Source organism: Oxyura jamaicensis, chromosome 2, assembly GCF_011077185.1.
Source record: "Oxyura jamaicensis isolate SHBP4307 breed ruddy duck chromosome 2, BPBGC_Ojam_1.0, whole genome shotgun sequence".
NCBI lineage: Eukaryota > Metazoa > Chordata > Aves > Anseriformes > Anatidae > Oxyura > Oxyura jamaicensis.
Genome location: NC_048894.1, coordinates 91,032,020 through 91,052,392, shown reverse-complemented (window position 1 = coordinate 91,052,392; position 20,373 = coordinate 91,032,020). Strand labels below are relative to the sequence as shown.

The window sequence follows — 20,373 nt, the reverse complement described above, 5'->3', positions numbered from 1 at the left end:
AGCCCGAGTCCAAGGGTGCCAAAGCCCATGTCAGCAGTCCTACCAACTTACTTCAGAGCAGGTGTAGGTCCTTTGAGTGCTGAAACATCTTCTGTGGTATAAATCAACAGCCTCCTTCCACTTCTGCCACCAAAACTGTATTTTCCTTTTTGCTTCTATTACATTAGGAGTATGATTGCTGAGGGATTGTCTACGTAAAGGACTTTAAGAATATATATATATATATATAGTGAAAGATTGTCAAAGAACAAGTCTAAACATTACACAATAATTGGTCCTAATTCTGAGGAGAAATATGTCCATTTTTATTATTAATGACAATAATCCATATGCAGAAGACAATATCAGATGTCAGTGAAAAAATAACCTTTTTCTTATGTGAAATTTTAATTACTTTTAAATATATATTTTTATTTTTATTTTGTAATGCACTAAAGCAGAGATAAACTCAAAGTTGGACTCCCAACTTTTGACATACATGCTTTAGCAGCTTTTTATATCTGGTAGGCTGAAAGGGACATATAAGGAATGGGTTTCTTGTAACTAATTGTACCCATGTGGTGGGTTAGATAAAATTGAGTTTTCCTTATAGTCAACAAGTAACTGTTTACAGTCAGTAAGGAATTGCATTAGAGTTTCTGATACACATTCTTCAGAGCAGTCAGTTAACTAATCACAGACTGGAGAAGTGTGTACACACATAAGGATGTCTCCATAATGGGAAAAGTAGTCCTTATTTTATTGTTCTATGACAAGGTATGAAAGGGAATACAGCAGGGTGAAAATTCGTTTTGTATATAATGAACAAATGAAAAGGCTTGTGTCACACCTAAATGTGCAGCAAGTGTGATTTGGGCTGCAATAAGCTTGTAATGCTTTTCTTAAAATATAACCACAAAGGCAAGGCTGTGCCTGTGCTGAGCTCTATACAGTCATTTAATGGCTGTAGCATTAATTTCCACTAATGGTTTCAGTGTCAGAGGAGCAGAGCAGGATCTGGTTTTCTGCTGGCAGAAATTCTTCCTGAGAGCAAGACCTCTCTGTCCCAGGACCTTTCTTGCAGCATTCGTATATACTGCATTATGTTGGATCTTAATGATGCTCCTTGTTACGTAATTCCAAAGCTGCTTCAGCAACTAATGTAATCACCTATCATGTCCATAAGGGCTAGGGATAACCTCTCCTGTTCATACAGTAGACCAGCACCAGAGACAAAGTTCAAGCTCATGGCTTTCTACAGCTTTATTCTTCATATTTTATACTACCCTCATCAATAAGCTTTGTTGAAGGGGGAAGACTGTAAGATGTGCCTTGGGATACTACTCCCACAATGGTAAAGCAAGCAAGATGTGACAGGGTTCAGAACTGGTAAGTAAGCACAGATAAGTGGACTGGGGAGGGGAGTGGGACTAGGGGACCTCCAGGGGTCCCTTTAAACCTCAGCTCTTCTGACCCTGCTTGATAAATGACTCAGGTAGTATCAAAACCCCATTGTTTGATTTAGTAAACCAAACAGGTGGCTATTTTTTTTTTTTACCAGGATTATCTTTTCTGCATATTTGCAACCGAGTAGATCCTGTGTGCATTCAGTGCTGTGCAGTTGGCTTGTATACAGGTAGGATTTATTAGAAATACAGTCACAAAATGTGTTGGGAAGATACAGAAAGGTTGTGTAATCAATGCTTCTGCCCCAGGACAATCTTTTGTTGCTTGCCAAGCTATCTGAGAGCTGGTGCTAACAGGCAAACATTAATTATTTAGAAATATTTTGCTGATCATTGGAATTAATTATTATTAGAAGTACAGAGGTTGGAAGGGACCCTGGAGGTCTCCTGTCCAGCCTCCTGCTCCAGGCAGATTCACTTGGAGCAGGTTGCTCAGGGCTGTGTACTGGCAGGCTCCGAGTCTCTCAAAGGATGGAGACTCCCCAGGCTCTCTTAACAACGTGCTCCAGTGTTTGGCCACTCTCACGGAAATTTTCTTTTACTTCCATCTAATCAGAATTTCCCTTGCTCTGGTTTGTGTCCATTGCCTTTTGTACATTCGATCTCTATAACCTCCCATCGTGTAGTTGCACTGTGATGATGGTTTGTTATTTTCATTGAACCTTAGGAACCAATACTGCAGTCCCATTGCTTTTCTATGGAGCTGCAAGAGGACGGTGCAAACCCTTTATACAACAGTGTATAGTTTTCTGAGTTTGAGCTGTTTGCAAAGTGTTTGTGTGGAGGCTATTGCTACTTCCTTTTTATACTGCTTTTGAATAGTTGCTAGAGAGGGGGGGAAAGGTATCATCAAAGTGTACTGAAGGGATTAAAGAAACCCTTTTCTTATTTTATAATATCTCCCAAGGAATGGCAGTATTACACACTAAATTTATGAGTCAAGAAACCTACTAACTAGCTTACCTGGATGCACTACTTCACTCTGCTAAAACTTGGAATGAGCAACTTAAGTTGCTCTGTTTCTCCTTCTGAGCCTTCCTTAAGGAAAGAACCTGCAAAAGCGTGTATGTACACACATGTACTTTGTGGGCCCAGTATGTGTGCTTGGTATTCCTCTTGATAACAGCATTTATCATTTTATAGCTTTGTGAGCATGACTCTCTAGGCAATATCTACCCACCAATGTATATAAATTAATTAATATGCTTATGGACTGATCCCTGGGCTTTACTTGGCAACCAAAGAGGAAAAGTTGCCCTGTAACTATGAATATGCAATGGGTCAACATAAAAAAAAAAAAAAGGCACTGTTTCATGTGGAAATTCCATCCTGTGTCTACCTCAGAAATGGAGCCAGCAGTAAAGCCTCATTATTTTTCACCAGTTGTGCTCATTTTCAAACACAAGCGTCTATACCAACGCAGGGTGTCACTTAGAAGATTTATGATGGCCTTTTTGGTGGTTCAAGATTGTATTGGGCTTATGGGGCAAGGTTTTGGTAGCCTTGTACTGGAAAGTGGTAGCTCCCCTGGCAGCAGAGATCATCACCAGACTACATTCAATGAGAAACATGCAGAGAGCATTCTCAATTAGTATTCCCTCTATGTCTGTGTTGCTTCCAAAGGGACAATCTTCCAAAACTGAGAAGAAAAACAAAGATTGTAAGGTAACATATTTACACAAAAAATGTGATTGGAAATTATATCATTCAAATGAATTTACTATTAAGATCAGAAAGCTTCATTCTGTCCTCAAGAAAAAGGACAGTTTTGGTGGGGAAAACTAGCTTTGGTTCAATAAGGAATTGAATGCAAGTCTTTGACATAATATATGAAAATGATGAGGGAACCATACAAAGCAGTCAATAAAAATAAATTGCTATGGAAATTGATAACAGCATGCTAGAAATATGAGGAAAAATCCATGGCAGGTATTTTCTATTTTCTACATATACTTGCAGTAAAAAATAAAAAAAAATAAAAAAAGTCGTAGGGATGACATTGACTCTTGTAAATTGCAATGCATAAATTATTAAAATGAAAAGGGTAGTATTTGGTGCAGGGTTCTATTTAAAAAAATGATGTCAGGATACACACTGTTCTTTTTCAATGGAGGTGTTTTGTTCACTTGGAAGGAAATGAGTAAGGTATAGCTCATTCGGTAACTAGGTTTTGTGAAATCATCAGCTAGACCAAACATTACATATTTTGAATATGTGCTGTATCTTCTAATTGTATCTCTCAGAACTGTTAGAGAAGGAAGACCCAAGTTGTCTTCTCCTGAGCAAAAGGAAATTGGTTTGGGCTTCAAGTTTCCAGATGTGGTCTTTTGTTAGTCCTGAGAGTGCTACATTTCTGCATGATACCACTGTGCTGAAATTGTGCTGAAGCTGTCGTCTTCACGTCTTCACTATAATATAACTAAGTACATATTTGTTTGAGAGGTTCAGACTAGGTCCCAGCTGGTGTCTATGCAAGCTCTCAGGTGAATGTGCTGGCAGAAGTTCTCTGGATGTACAGACAATGTGAAGCTGTTCCTGAGGCAGCATCAGAAAACAATTGGCAGGTTTTTACTAGCAGTTAAGCCCCATTCTCCTTGTGCAAAACATAAAACAGACCCCTTTGCCCAAAGATCATTTTCAGGTTTGTGTGCAGCTCCTCCTATTTTCTGAATATACTTAATCTTTTAAACTGAATTGTTAATTACAGTAAAGAAGTCACATTTGGATTCTTGTACTTCCTTCTTCCTCCTTGTCTTTCCCTCCTGCTTTTGACCCCATCAAAAGAAATGACAAAAGGTCTTAATTATTGTCTTGAATGTATTTTTAAATTCTGTGAACGGCAGGACAGCTAAAACCTGGCTTCATACGGATTTGTACCCTTGTATTCCAGCTCCCACTCTCACACACTCATGCAGTCCTGCCTGGCAGGGATCAGCGTGCCTCGTGGCTGTGCCAAAGCCTCACGTATGCCTGTTGCCTGCACCTGCCCGACAAAGTGCGTGGTGAGCTGAGGATTGAAATGTGACAGCTTTTCTTTCAGAGGGGGAAATAGCCAAGGTTCCTCTCCCCTATCCAGACACTGATTCTTGTGAAACTTTCCTCATGTGATTAAACAGGCAAATTAGTACAGTAATTAGTTATGGATGGAAGGAAGAAACTTCTCTGCAGAGCCCTCATTTCATTAAAACTTCTAATAATCTGAAGGCTAAAGAGGGATGAGGTACTGGTTTTGTCCACATTAAATTGTAGTGATTCTGAAATTTTGGACTGGCTAACATTTGGGCCTCGGAGCAAAGTATGTGTGTTACACATACTTGGGACATTTAAAATGTTCATGTATATAAAATGTTCATGTATAAATGTTCCATAATATGTATGTTGTGGGATATATTATAGTAAATGGACACATATTTATTTTACATTGATACATTGCACCAAAGTGAAACAGAGGACTTTGTAAATAATATGACAATGTTCTCGTTTTTATTCTGACGAGTCCTGTAGAAGGGGACTACATCTGGAAACAGGACTATATGCCTGCCAGTCATGAAGACACAGTAAGGGAAAAACATATTCCTACAGAGAAATATTCCCCAGTGCCTTGGAGCCAGGATTGTTTTCTGAAACTGGGCAAAATCTCCTATTATATAAAGTAGGGAACATATTAGCACAGTATTTCATGTCAGGCTTTTTTTTTTTTTTTTAAATTTCTGCATCACTTTTATTCAGTATTTTTTATAAAATACTAAGTTAATACAGTTCTGTTTGGGCTGAACTTTGTCCTCATCAGTTTCCTACCTCACTGATGACCAATTAACAGCATTTCAAATAAAGTGTCTGTCTTACTGGAAGTCTGATGCAGATTTATGGTAAAATGTTTTATTTTTAGGCTTGGACTGGGGGGTCATTTAACTCTAAATATTGAAGGATATATTGCAGAGCTGCAAATAGAAGAAATCTGTTGTCAAATGATGTTATGTCAGGAAAAACTTTTTGAGAAAAATAATACTAATAATAATAAACAAAACAAAAAAAAACTTCCTTTGGCTCTGATACTTTTGTGTGTGTGTGGTTGTAGCTTATCCTACAAAGCAAAGTTGTTTATGTCCTTGATTATCTCTCTATATGTGCCTGCCCGCCCATGGCACTCCTTCGGGCCTCTGGCCAGCCATGGTCCTACACGCTGACCACAGAGCACCTGTGGCTGGTTGTGCCGGATAAGCGTGATGGAGGAGTAGGACACATCAAACTGGAGGTGGGCAAAAGCAATTTCCACCATCTATTAGCAGCAACCAAAGATGTATCATCTGGGTGAAATGAGGAAAAGTGGAGGCGGACTTGAGGGAAGGGCTATTTCCATGAGCTACCTGTGGTTATCCCTATGTTAAGCAGCGTGCTGCAAGAGGAGAGGATTTAGGAAGAGGGGCACGTTACTGAGTACATGTCCAGAGAAGGGCTATGAGGCTGGTGACGGTCCTGGAACACAAGTCCTGTGAGGAGCGGCTGAGGGAACGGGTTGTTTAGTGTGGAGCAGAGGAGGCTCAGGGCTCAGCTTATATTGTTCTACAACTGCCTGAAAGGAAGGTGTGGGGAGCTGAGGGTTGGCCTCTACTCACAGGTAACTAGTGATAGGACTAGAAGGAATGGCCTCAAGTTATGCCAGGGGAGGTTTAGGTTGGAAATGAGGAGACATTTCTTCTCAGGAAGAGCAGTCAGGCATTGGAATGGGTTGCCCAGGGAAGTGATGGAGTCACCGTCCCTGGGGATGTTCAAGGAAAGGTCAGACCTGGCGCTTATGGACATGGTTGGTAGGGTGACATTGGTGGTAGGGGGATGGTTGGAGCAGATGATCTTGAAGGGCTTTTCCAACCTGAATGATTCTCTGATTCTACCCAACCCAGTGCGTTTGTGCTCCAGGAAAGACCACTTTGGCCAGGCTCTACTTCGCCCCTGGTGGTCACAGAGCAAGGAGCAGGCACCCCTGAGGCTCTGAGCGGGCACTTCCCGCAGGCAGGCCCGGCACCGGGCTCACGGCGGCACCCGGCCGCCTCCCGGGGGTGCCGGGGCCCCGGTGGCGGTGCCGGGTGCTGCCCCACGGGGGCGGTAGGCGGGAGGAGCGGGGCGGGGTGGCGAGGCCCGGCCTGCCCGCCGGGCGGCTCGATCCGTCTCTCCGGCCGCGTCGTATCCGCCTCGCTCCTTCCTTCCCCGCCCGGCCCCGTGGCATGGCCGGGGAGCCGCTGTCCTGCCGGGCCTCCCTGGGCGGCCGCCCCGCCGGCTACGGCTACGGTGGCGGCGACCTGGGAGGGCTCCGGGAGCGCGAGTTCCCCCGGCTCCGAGGTACCGCGGGGTGGGCAGGGGCCCCTGGCACAGCCCGGGCTCGGCGGGGTGGCCCCGGGCACCGTGAGGGGCTGGGCGGGGGGGGAGGGTCTGCAGGGACAGCGGTGGGATGGGGAGAGAGGTTTAGCCGTGAGGGGTAAAGAAAAGAGAGAGCGGAGATTAAACAGCCCCTGTGTGGTGCAGGTGTGTGGTTAAGCGGGTGTTTGTAGATTGCTTCTGCGGGCTATGCAGCTCTCCTGCTCACACATGCCATTCGGCGTGTTTACGTGGCGCACGTGTTACTTAAATATGCACCTACTGCTTCAAGGCCAACCGAAATGAGTATACCAAAACAAACAACTCGGGTGTCGATGCCCGTGATACCAGTGCTTCAAAATACTTAGTGAAAAAAAAACAACAACAACATACCAAAACCCAGCAACGAAATAGAGAATAAGTAACATCACTTTGGATGCCCTAAACCTGTTGCTTTGACCCATCTTTATGTTAAGTTTCACGTTATCACCCCTTTTTGTAATTTCTTGGAGTTTTTCTAGTAGAATCTAAGCTGGCTTTCTCACACGCAAGTATTTCTGAGGGAAAAAAAAAAAAAAATGACTTTTTCTCTCTAGGGGAATGTGGAGAAAACTTAATGTCAAAGAGCAGTTTGAAGGGTTTTTCTTATTAACCACAAGCCCATAAGCTGATTTCAAAGTCTAATATGTAGCAATGTTAGTTGTGTCACTGAAGGTTGGATAACAAGAAACTGCTGGTGGTAAATGCAGGCCAAGATTCCAAAAAATCAGTGTTTTATAACCAAAGCCGTTGTTCAGCCATTTAGACAGATGGCTTTTCAAAACCCTTGAAAGTCAGTCTCTTTTCTCACGAGTCTCCTAAGTTTTGAAATCAAACATATGTGCTAGTGAATGGCATCCAGTGGATCTGTCTGGCTTCCCAGGTAAGAGGTCACTGTAGAGGCAGCATGTTAGGAGCATATTTACCTCCGTTTCAAAATGTTATGGCTAATGTAGGCTACTAAATTACACTTCAGTCATGCAGTTTACTAAACTAAGACATGGATAACAAGTATTTGACAACAGCAACAACACACACAAGGTATAAATTAGAATCTGTCATAATTTAGCTAATTGAAAACACAGGATAGCCTATGGTGAAGGGACCTAGATTGCAAATTCCTTCTACCCTTTGTAGAAGCTTAGTGATTATTTTAGGACTTTATTATCTTTAAAATTTTTATTTGAGAATTTTGATGCTTTATTCAATTCATAAATAGTTGTCTATTCACCTTTAGAGCTTGTCACATCTGTGAGGAAGATTGCTGTCATAAACTGATGGCCACGCACATATATATGTTGTCCTCCCTGGGATCCTCATGTTAAAAACAGGCAGCATCTCTCCTCTAGTCAAGAACTTGTGTCTTTAGGTAATGGCAGTACTGTGTAAGGTTGATTTTCTCCTGCCTTATGTGTCTGTCTGGCTCAGCATTGACTATTTGGACTGGTCCAGGAGCTGGGTGACAGTGCAACAATGTGGATGATAAGCATGCTGCTTGTACTTTTATTCCTTGTCCCCCTTTTATTTAGCCACGTAGCTGTATCCTTGCTGCTGAAGGTCTTCACACATTGATGTGGATGTTAAAAATGGCTTTTGAAGCTGTAGGTCTCTGTTGCCTTGCTGAAATAAGGTGAAGGGAATGTGGCTCATGTAGAGGTCACAGCAGTAAAAGTAAAGGGGCCTCCTCCAGGTGACATACAGGAAATCAGTGGGGCTTTCAGGTATTTAGCTACCTTAGCATTTTCAGTGACCTGCCAGAAGGCAAGGGAGATGAGACAGAAGTTTTGGATCTCTGATGGCCTCAGGTCAGCCTTATGGGTAAGTCTTGACTGTACAGATGCTGAGTCTCAAAGGAACCAGTAGCTGTTCCAGGTGTTGTGCCTTAGTACTGCACAGAGGTATTGCCATTTAATCCCTTCTGGTAAGGAACATTTTTAACCAGGTCCTCTAGGTAAAAGAGAACAAACCCTACTTCTAGGTAACTACCAGTAGTGTCTTGCTCTGCCTGTTCATTTAGGACATGCCTCAAAGATCTTTCCATTATTAAAGATGTATAAAAATCACGATTTTGCTATTCACTTTTTATGTATTCAGAGTTTTTTGGGTTCCTGTCTATATATCTATGAATTAAGCCTAGGAGTCCAGGTTGGAAGTGTCAACACATTACGTGCAGAACATGGTAATAACAATTAGTGCATGTCTGTTCACTTCTTCCTGATCACAGATCCTTGGTGATTTTTGCTAAGGACATCTTGTGCTCTCTGGGGAAGGCAGAAGCCTTTTCTGTGTCATAAAGTTTTGACTCTGTGGTGGTACTGCTTCTGGCGTAGCTCTAGTATGAGTAGTTGCACAGGTGTCTGTTGAGAAGATGGTACAATATATGTGTGTAAGGGCACCTGCTGGACATACTATAAAGGCAGGTGTTTGTTTTTTTTTTTCAAAGATGTTCTTCTTGCGATCTTACCAGATGCCGTGGGAGTTTCACTCGTCTCCATCAGAAGGCTCTTACTGAATGTGTTGGGGATTTCCCTTTCAGGTTCTGTGAGGGGATGAAAGGATCGACCATACTTCCGTGAATCAGCAGGGCTATGTCTATTTTGATACAGAAGCCATACATTTTACCTTTTAAGCCAAGGTTTATCTTCATGTTTGTAATTCAAGGGCTGTTAGATGAGGGCTTGAGCAGCCCCTTCTAAAAATATATATGGAGTCTGTGAAACCGATCCGTGTTGCACAGGCAGCAGCGTATGTGCAGGACGTGACCTTGACTTTAATCTTGTGAACAGCATTCCCTTATCTGCAATGTAGGATTGTAAATTACGCTTTAGAGATGGCTAAAGGAATCAGCAGGAGTTTATAGGTTCTGTTGTTAAGTAATGGGAATGAATATGCTTCTGTGATTTTTTATCTTAGCAAAGAAAATACCAGCTCTGGTTTGTATCATGCTTTTAAAAAAGAAAAAGCAGACGTGGTTTGCGATGCAGTGTTTGGTCCCAGGATACCTTCCAGTTTTGGTTAGGTGCCAGTATTCTTCTGGAAGGTAACCGTGTCCATTTCAGCAGGAGCTTTCCAAGAGCGATAAGCAATGGATTACACATGCACACACCCCAGAGGAAAACCAGGGCATATTAGCAATCACGTACTCCTTAAGGGCTGCTGATTCTCTGAAAGTAGCCTTTATTTGAGCCAAAATATGCTGTCACATATAATGTCAAACGCACTGCCACGTTAAATGTCAAATGTAAAAACGTAATGCCCTACTAATTTCATGTTTTACCTTAGCAGTCTGTGTGTGATTATGTCCAACTAACAGTAGCAGCGTAGCTTGCCTGTTTAAGAACAAAGGGCAAACTAAGCTTTGAATGACAAAATTGGCCTTTGTTTCCTTGAAACTCGAGTGATGTTTCATGAACTGGTCTCCCGTGCGAGAGCTTATTCTGTTGTGCAGTTAAGTAGTTGGGTTCTCGCCCTTACACAAAAATAATACTTTTTTACTGATACTACTGGTAATTATTTGCACCGATACTTTTCCTGTAAGCAGCTAATAGGCTTAGCAGGCTTTCTCCATGTATTTCAGTTAGTTCTCAGTGAATCTGTTAGTAAAGGTCAGCGCTGTCCTCTGAGACTAGAAAAGCATATTTATTTTGTCACATTTGGGATAATCTGCAGGTTTGGCTAGATCTGAGAAGCCGGAGACGCATTCTGGCGTGTCAGCTCGGAGTAATTCTGTTGATAGCTGGCTGCTGCTTGCGTTTTATGAAACGTGTGAGGATGAGTGTACCGTGAGCCTGCCGAGCTGTGCTCGGCTCCTGGTTCCATTGCCAATGTAGGCGTGACCTCCCCTTCTCCACTGGTACGGAAACGTGGTTGCCTTGTCAAACCAGTAATTCTGCCAGCCTTGGGTCTCAGCTTTCGGTTTGTGCCTGTTTTATATATATAATTCTTAGAAAAAAAGGTTTGTAGCCTGACATTTTTTTTGAAAGAAGAGACCAGATCTGGCAGCTGTCTTCCACTTCCACTCCTGTTTGTTCTTTCTGCTCATTTGCTGATTACCAGCAATTTCTACCTGTGAACGAGTCTGTTTTTTCCAATCTTTTATTTGCTGAAGACTAACTGACGTGTGTGTGTTCAGAAAAAAAAACTTTCATTATTAGCCTCTTTGCGCCCAAGTTAGCAATAGTCAAGTCTCATCATGTCGTTTCAAAAACTAGGTTGATATAAGGAGTAAGTTTATTCTGACTCATTGTTTCCCAAGCTATGTGCTGAACCATAAGCAAGGCGTGTGGCATTTTACTTGTTTGCCTTACGGCTTGGAGTCCTTCTCCTGTGGACATTTTTGCCTGGTGCTGTCCCCACGACAAAGAGGAGAGTCCCCGTGCAAAGGACAGGGCGGCAGAGGATGCGCGTTGGTTCCTTCTTGCATCTGACCAACGTTTCCAGTTCCTGGGGGTGCTCCTTCAAGGTGCTGCTGGTGGCACTGAGCAGGTGCAGGCTGTGGAGGGGCCGAGGACAGCTCCTGTTGCAGTGCTCAGGTCCAGGGCAAAAAGGAGAAAAAAGTGATTCCCCTCAGGCTGTGTTAAGTGGAGCGCAGATACGCAGGGTCCCTGGCTTTGGCGAGATTGCACATGGGCAGCTTCAGCCCAAGCAGTGATAAAACATGAAGATGCAGGATCCAAAATTTTAGCAGCATTTGAATTTGTTACATTCTGTGTAAGTAGTAAACCTTGAGTGAGGTACAGCAGTCATCCCAAATGCTTACTAGCATAGCCTTTATATCCTGTTGTGCCATCTTACAGTTTATATAAACCATGTGCTTTGTGTGTGGGGGGAAGAAGCAACAGTTGTTTGCAGAACACATTATTTTGAACGTTGTTTTTTGTTTGTTTGTTTTGGCATGTTCTCCATAAAATTAGTATTTGGAGAAGTTTAGGATTCAGAAAATGACACTACGTATATTTTAGGCATCTAGAGTGACTCTGCCAAGGTGTTAAAAAACATATCTTCGCAGATGTTCGGATCTAGCTAGTTAGGAAGAGTGGAAGAAACCTGTGAGACCTGTTACAGAAAAGCTGGGAGCTCCTCATCCCACCTTGTGCAAAGCTGGTGGCTTTGAGATCCCTGGACTGTTCACCTGCTGCTGTCCTCGACTGGATACCCCTCTAGCCCCCATGTCACAGGGTAATTTGATTCTGCGAAACACAGTTTTTTATTTGCAGGGTAAAGAAACAAGAGAAGTTATTTATTGAAGGAGGCTGCTGGTGAACATTTCAAAACAAAGACATTGAGGGAAGATGGATTTGGTGGGTGGAGAAGGCATTGTGAATACAAGCTGCAATACAGGTAGTGTGACTGCACCACTACGTGACAATTGCCTTGTAAAAAACAATTTAGCTGGTCAAGTAAGGTCCAAATGCTTCTCATTGACTTCAAGTTGGCAGTAGTTATCTAAATATGCTGTTATAAAGAATTGATATCAAAGAAGAGCCATATGGGGAACGTAAAGTGGAGTTGGTTGTAATACCAGATGTGGGTCAGTTGCAGAAGTTTTCCTCTTTGTCTGGCTATATACAGGAGGTGCTGTCAAGGAATTCCTTATCTTGCATATCAGGGTCCAGAAGGCTGTCGGTGGTCTGCTTCATGCAGAACTGATCTTTCAGTTCAACACTTGGTGTTGAGCGAGCTTTTGTGCTTTGTGCTGGACGCAGCTCTTAGCGAAGGGTATCAATGATACTGTCATTCTACTATTTCAGTATTGAATAGATCTTTAGTTACTTAAGAGAGGGGAAAAATTCCCACAAAGATTCAGGTAATGCCTTTTTTGTCTTGAATTGTATTAGAATAACAGTTATAATTCAGTTTTAACTTCAGATTTGGTGTTTTAATACCCATGAAGACATTCACTGCACCATTACACTGGGTCCATAATTGCCTATGCCACATAGCACAATGCATTTAAAACTCTAAGCCCTCTCTGGAGCACAGAAATCTTGAGGAAAAAGCCAAGTACCACACCCTATAAACCTGGTGCAGTTGACATGAACTCGGAATATCGAGGTGCGTTTTAGAAATGCATAGTTGACCTGTTGGGGCTAGATTGTTTACAACAGGAAAACAATTTATATGGACATTAGATATTTAAATTTACATGTAGAGATTTAAAAAATCATTTGGAAAGATACTTAATGGAAGTCCATGGATGCTGCAGTGTATCAGACAGCGATTTATAAAACTTGCACTTCTAATTAAAAGATACGTTATCTCTAAAATTAATGTCTGTACAAGACATATTTTAAGAGTATGGAAGTATTAAAATAAGCAGTTGCTTTATGTAGTAAAGCACATGATGCTCTCATATCTCCCACTGAAAAAATGGAAACGCAGCACAGTCTCGTTCCTACAAAATCCCCCATCAGTGCTGCATTCTGCATTCCCTTCCCTTTGTGTCCTCTCCTGTTTGTCCTTCTCCGCTGTTAGGATGTCGCTATATATGTGACGTGTATTGATTTCTTCCCAGAATATTTCTGTACATTTCTATCCTGTGGTTTATGTGTTGGTTTTTCTTGTTGTTGTTTTGTTTTTTCTTTAAAAAAAAAAAGAGATTAAAGATCATTAATCAAAGAGTGTTTGTAAATTTTCAGACAGATATTGTCTGCTCCTGGTCTCCCTGTATTTGTACCAGAATTTCATCTGTGAGAGCAGAACCTGGCATGTGCAGCTCTTGAAATTTCCATTATATGTTATTGCATCAGTCCTCGTATCCGAGCTGCTCTCCAGAATTCAAGGGTACTCCCAGTCTGAGGACAAAAAGACAAATGGAGAAGTGCGCGGTCAGTCTTTGTTGGTCAGCTTGATTCATGGCATACTTTGTATCAGAGAGGTGCTGCAGAGGCTTCACGTGGATGTGAAAAGGCTGTCACTGAGCTCAGGAAGACCATGCTGCAAGGAGTGCTGCATAGCATGGGGCACCGCTATGAGAGTTGATAAATGGCTAGACAACACAATATATTTGCAGAGCAGAAGGCTAGCGGTTGCTTGACATGGAGATGATATTTAGGAAGTAGGATGCTGAGCTCTCAAATGTCTCAGGTTTTTATAATAGGCTGTCTTGGCCCAAGGCACAAGAATATTCGGTGCAGATGCTCTCCTTTATCTGACACAAATGTTTTTAAGGTGTTTTTTGTTTGCTTTTCAATATCTTACTGAACTTAGATTTTTTTTTTCCAGTCCCATTTTTTAAGTTTCTTCTTATAAATACGTCAGCTTAGGTTTGGTATAATTTTTTTTTTTTCTCTTCCTAAGTTAATGGTGCTGATAGTATTGCCCTGTCTGCACACTGATCTGTACACAAACAATTCAGATGCAGTCACAGACTGGTTCTTACCACATTTGTTAGGAGAAGGAGATGTGGCTTGTGGAGGTGTTATGGAAAAGGTGGGCTCAAAAGCTGAGGGAGTGGAAAAGGGATGTCAGAGTCATGGAGAGGTGGGCATATGGTAGAGCAGGGAGGCATAAAGACAGGCTGCAAAGCAGTGAAAAGTCAGACTTCATTAGCTTCATTGCTAATGAGGCAAGTCGTTACACTCCTGCAAGTGTTCTTGGCAGCTCCTGGTCCTGTGCTGTGGTTCTCTTTGCCCTTTCATCTTCCTCTTGCCACGTAGAAGCGATGCGCTGTGATGTGACCCTGGGCAGGCAGATGTTGTAAGACAGGCATGCAGGAAAGTGTTAAGTTGCTTTTTTTTTTTTTTTTTTTTTTTTCTGGTCTGTGAAATACAGATATAAAATTGGAAGGCAGGTCTGGGAGAGAAATCTTCTCCTGACGCTGTTTTGTTTCCCTCCCTTGCTTTCAAGATTTTTCTTTCGACTCACTTCTCCTCTTTTGTAGTAGCCAGGGGAATATGCCTTTTACAGGAGACGTAAAAAGATGTGCTCTCTGCGCTCATTCAGGTTAGTCCCTGGAGCAACAGGACCTAAAATTGTTTTAAAAAAGGAAGTGAGGAACATGACTGGACAGCATTTCTGTCAGTTGTGGTCCTCTTTGAGGAGAGAGGGATGTAAGGGTGTGTGATCTTTTGGTGACATGGTTAACTGGGGAAGGACAGTTACACAACTAAACTTCTGGCAGTATGGAGAATAATGTCCTAATTTAAAATTTGGAAAGATGACAGGAAGCTCATTCGAACAACTGTTCATTAATTAAACTAATGTTGTGTGAATTCATTTCATTAATGCACAATTACACATCAAATATCACTGTTCGTACCCATTTTCAGACCTTTTAACAGGTCAGGTAAAGTTGCACCATCATCGCAAGGTTTGTCCTGTAATTCCTTCCAAAGGAAGAAAATGAGGCCCAGGATTGTCCGCTTCTGTATGTCCATGCCACACAGTGCACTGAAGTTGCCATAACTCAGTGATTTGGAACTGATGGCATCAGTGATGAGCAGAAATGTATTTTTCTATTATCATCGAGTAAAACGTACTAATGATCTATATCTATATTTTATATCTGCCTATAATTTCTTTTAATGTAAATTTTAGAGTTGTCACACAACAAGGTGTTACGCAGCTGCTCTGCAGCAGTGAGCAACATTTTTGAGTCCTGTTGTCAGCTTTGATTCTTCACATGCTAGGAAAATGCTCATTGGCTTTACTTCGAGATTTAATCAATCTTGGAGCCTGTAAGCTCAATGAGTGGAGTGGGAGACTTCGCTTAATACCCTGTCTGATCTCAGCTGTGATGGACAACGGGCTTTGATAATGCATGTTGCCTTCTGACGAGATTGGATAAAAGCAGATAAATAAAAGTGGCTAACTAGCAAAAACAACGTAATCAATGGACTGAACAGAGAAAAATTACAGACTGTATGAAAAGGGATCCTTTGCAGCCACAGACACGTTTTCCCATGTGCTGTTACCTACAGTTGGACGGGTAGATGCTCGGACAAAACTGTACGTAGATTATTGCGCTCTTGTTACATGATCTTAGGGTTTGTGTTCCCAAACAAATCAGACATTTGATTAACAAATAGCAGCTTTTAAATGCTTTCCCTTTAGCACGTGCAAGTTGTGGAAGTAATGCATCGTGGCCTGAAGGTGGTTGTGACATGCAGCAATATGATGCTAGTCCTCTTCGTACCACCTTGTCATAGATGCTTAGTGACAGGTACAGTGCTGCAGAGACAGCCTGATAATACAAATGCAAGGTGACTGGCTGTCCTTCTAAAAGGGCTGTAATTTATTACTGCTGCAGGCGGAGAAAACCACACACCATTTAAATTCATTAGGAGTGAATTGGGAAACTCACGTTATGTAAGAAATTAAAAACTACATAAGATGCATTTTGTGAGCATAAAATTCTCAGCATGAGACCTAAAAGATGCAAAAATACCCTCTAAGGGATGGCCACAGAGGCGTATTTTGAAGATAAAATAAGGAAACCAAAAGAGCACTGTGGCTGCACTGCTCCACCGCTGACTTGCCTCGCGTCCTGGGTCAACGCAGTCCGTGTGCATGGGGCCTCACGAACTCTTCTCCAGCCTGTTGCTCACAATTGTTTGTGATTTGACTGAGATGTATGCCCATGCCAGCTTTTTCTGGTAATAAAATTAAGGCCTCTGTTCTAAGGAATGTCTAGTTAATGTTTGACCGGTGAACTCCCTCAGTGTTTCCCCTAACTCACAAACAGCAGAAATATAGAAGAAAGAGAGAAAAATTATGACAGTTGTAATGGGAAATTTATTTGCTGTTTACATTAAATAACTCCAAAAGTCATCTTAACTTGAAAAGCTGGGGTCTTTGTGAGAATCTGATTTGTCATTTTTCATGGAAGTTCTCTTGGATGCGAATCTTAGTGAAACCATAGCTGTAATTCAGTCATTTGTCAGGGAAATTTCTGATTTTCCGTGGAACTGCTCCAAGTTTATGCTCAGGTAAAACACTCTAAGGCTGAATTTGAGTAAAAAAATCATGGCAAAAGAAGCTATATTGGTCCTTGGTCCTTCAGAGCCGCTTTGAGAGTAGTGGAGTAACTTTTCAAATGATAAGCAAATAATTTGTTTCTCTTCTGCAGAGTAAACCTGGAGTAAAGGCTTTGGCTTTGGAATTAAGCAGAGATTTAGCCTTTCATTGATTAGAATGAAAAGCTCTTGATGTGCTCACACCTCTCTGATGGCTCTATGGTGTTGAAGGGATTACCGTGCGTGGAAATGGTTCTCCTATGAACAAACCACTGTAACAGCAACATAAAGGGAACATGTTCCTTAGGAAGCACCCTTTTCTGTTCTTTCTGTTCCTAACATTGTTTGATGCTATGGTACATTTTCCTTGAGAATGGCTGATCGTGAGCGCTGATTCCCACTTCAGCTGCGTTCTTTAAAGCCTCTCTGTAAAACACTGAGCCAAAGGAAGAAGCTGAACATGAGTGAGAGGAAAGGAGACAGATGCCTAAGGACAGAAAGTAAGCTTCTTTAATATTCCTTTTCATGCCACAAAGAGCTATTTCAACAGTAACTTCCTTAGCTTATTGTCAAGCTTGGTTTTAAACCTTCCGTCTTCTATTCCTTTAGAGGCCTAGGGTTTTTCATAAGGAAAATAGAATTTAGAGTGATCTAATCTAGGTGATGAACTACTGCCTGGAAAGGAGCCAGACTTCTAGCAGTAAGGAGGGAAGTAATGACAATTTTGTGAGGAGCTGCCTTATGCTCAGGCTCAGGGAAGCTCATCTGCAGAGCACTGGAAGTGTCGCAGAGCTCCGGAGCCAGGAGGGGCTGCTCGTGTGCACCTCCACGGACCCACCTGGAAGAGATCTGGGGATAGAAGATGACAAAGCATTCCTATGGCACAGTAGGAAGCTTCCTTGGGATGTAGGCTCTATGGGGGGGGGGAAGAAAAAAAGAAAAAAAACAACCCCAGGTTTTCAATATCAGCTTTCCCAAAGAGTGGCTCTAGTTCAGTGAAATGCTCTCTGCCTTGTAACTCAAGCTAGCCCTACTGGTTATACTTAAAAGCCTGCAATAGCATGGGATTGAGTACTTCAGGAGCTATGAAAAAGTATAAAGCCTGGTGGGTTACGCCAATACTTTTTTTGTACTGGGTTTCCTTTCCAGATGTTTTTTTCCTCCTAAGATCTGAGATAAACTTCTCCTCCCCCCCCACTTCAGAAGTGTCAAATTTAAAAACACCGGCTTTCACTGGGGCATTTGTATTCTGATTAGCTCTAATGAAAGGTATAGCCAGCTTTTTAGCTCCTGGGAGCTAAAGCTACCTGTTAAAAAAGAGTTATGAAAACCTCTGTTCCTTTAAACGCATGGGCTGTTGAAGGGTTCACAGTGTGTAACGCTGGTCTGGAAGCACTTTGTCGATACTCCTGGCTTTGCATCACTGAGCATGACAACTCCTGAGAGATTAAGTAGCTGGTACCATCAGAACTTTAATCAGTTTTTCTTCCATTTCTGCAAGTACAGAAAAGAATGGCTGTGCTTGTGAAGCGTCACGAGGATTACACTGCAATGCTTTCCAGATAAACTTCAGTGCCTTTGAAGTGGGGGGAACACAGCAGCAAATAATCTCATGACAGCTGTCATGTTTCCAAAAGTGTCTGATCAGATCGTCAAACCTTAACACTCGATACCGTATGGGTACATCCAGCATCTACTGTCAGCCACCCACCGCTGCTTCTGCTTCCTTCCATTCTGGTGGTAAACATTTTGAACCAGTCCCATAGCAGTTAGTTCACAATGATCTGCTTCTGTTTTTTTTTCTATTTCAATGTTAAATGTAAAATTGTTTATAATCACAGCAGCACAGACTGGCTGAGGTTGGCAGGGACCTCTGGAGGCCATCTGGTCCAATCCCCTGCTCAGGCAGGGCCTCCTAGGGCAAGGTGTCTCTCCACTAAACAGTCACGACAGTGGGCACATACATAAACATAAACATATATAAATAAATGGGTGTATATATAAATTCAAGCATATTAGTCTGAGCATAATGGCTAGGGGAAAAAAAAAAAAGAAAACAACCAACAATCACGAGAAGGCCTCACCAAGGTTTTGACCTTTCTTTGATCAAGATCACTGTGATTTTTTTACTGACTTGATGAAGAGCAAGTTTGGACTTCAGCAGAAATTAGTATTTTACACAGGTAAAGTCTCAAACTTACCTATTTCCTGCTAGGTTTGTCTCAGGTACCTGGCATCTTCTAAATAAATGCTTAGGAAATGTTTCTTAATATTCAGTATCACCATCTCCTGATTTTTATTGCAAGTCTTCCACTACTGTCTATTTTCTGGAGTCTGATCTCTGTAAGATACACATAGATGCATGAAGCTGGGAAAAATCTTCAGGATCCCCAGAGGCTGCACCTCACTCCCTCCAAAACAAAACCAAGCAGATATATAAAAAGCATCCCCGTTCTGTTGACATTAAAAAAAAAAAGGCTATATTAAACTCTTCTTTTGTCTGTTGTATGTGCCAAGACCAATACGGACTAGGAATAGACATTTGTTTGAATTCAGAGCATAAGAGTGAATGCATTAAGCAGAGGCTCTCGTTTCTTGATTGATACCTCAGCACACTGCTATAGTATATATTTGTCAACAGTAAAAGCATTATGCTGATATAACTAAATGTCACAACATTAAAGTCATTTGGAAGATGATACAGGGTATTAAGAAGAAAACAAAACCTTGTGATATTGCCTGTGAACAGATGCACGCACGGGGAATAAAACAATACAAATCCCAAGCCCTTCAGGAGCTTTCATCAGCAGCTCATTTCAAAGTGTGTTGAAGGAGGTCCGTATTATTGAACCCATTTTTTTTTATGGAGGAGGATGCTTAGATGCAGTGTGATGGTTCCAAACAATTGGAGCGGATGAAGATCAGTCAGGTGCAGTAGATGACATTGCTTCCCTCTTGAATTTGTGTCACTGCAGTGGGCAAGCTCAGAACTCATGCAAGCAGACAAATTGCAAATATTAGCAAAACATGTTTGCTCATGCTCTCTGCCCATTGTATTGCTACTAATGCCGTGTGTTAGAGGCTAATTCTTTGGTTTGCATCATCAAAACCAAAAAACCTTTTTAATCATTTGACTGAGATGATCAAGACATGCTTTCTTTTGCTGTCTCTTCTGTAACTTTTTTTTTTCCCTGTTGTGTTTATTCTGGCAGTGGTGGAGCTGAATCGCAGCTGGCAGTTCAGCACATCAGTCTGATGGCAGAGGTGCATGGCCAATCCACTCTGCACAGGTTTGAGTTCCAGTCTGCCCCCAGGATCCAGAGCAGGGAAAGGACATTCTTCTTTCCTCGTGGTGTGCTTCGCCATAATTTTGTTACTGAGAAGCATAACTTTCAGGGAAGGTTGTCATTCCATACAGGAGGTGATTCTTGAATTGTTCTCCAGGGACTGTGAAGTAATCATGTTGCTTTTGCACACTGCTGGTTAAAAAACCTATTTCTTTGATAAGCAACAACAACAAATGTAGAATTGAATAATATGAGTGACTGTGGTTTTGTAAGAGGAAAGATTGCAGGGTCTTA

The 20,373-nt window shown here is 42.0% G+C and overlaps 1 protein-coding gene across 3 annotated transcripts in view; it reads left to right on the top strand.

The window, feature by feature from the left end:
- The first annotated feature begins 6,493 nt into the window (after positions 1–6,493).
- Positions 6,494–20,373, top strand: part of MOCOS (molybdenum cofactor sulfurase) — a 232,342-nt gene continuing 218,462 nt past the window's right edge. The window contains exon 1 of one of the 3 annotated variants that reach the window (XM_035317368.1): positions 6,494–6,782. In XM_035317368.1, the coding sequence (XP_035173259.1) occupies positions 6,668–6,782 (115 nt within the window). In that variant the 5' untranslated portion in view covers positions 6,494–6,667. Of the gene's footprint in view, positions 6,783–8,631; positions 8,655–20,373 lie in introns of those variants that run through there. The other 2 variants (XM_035317362.1, XM_035317363.1) reach the window with 2 other exon arrangements.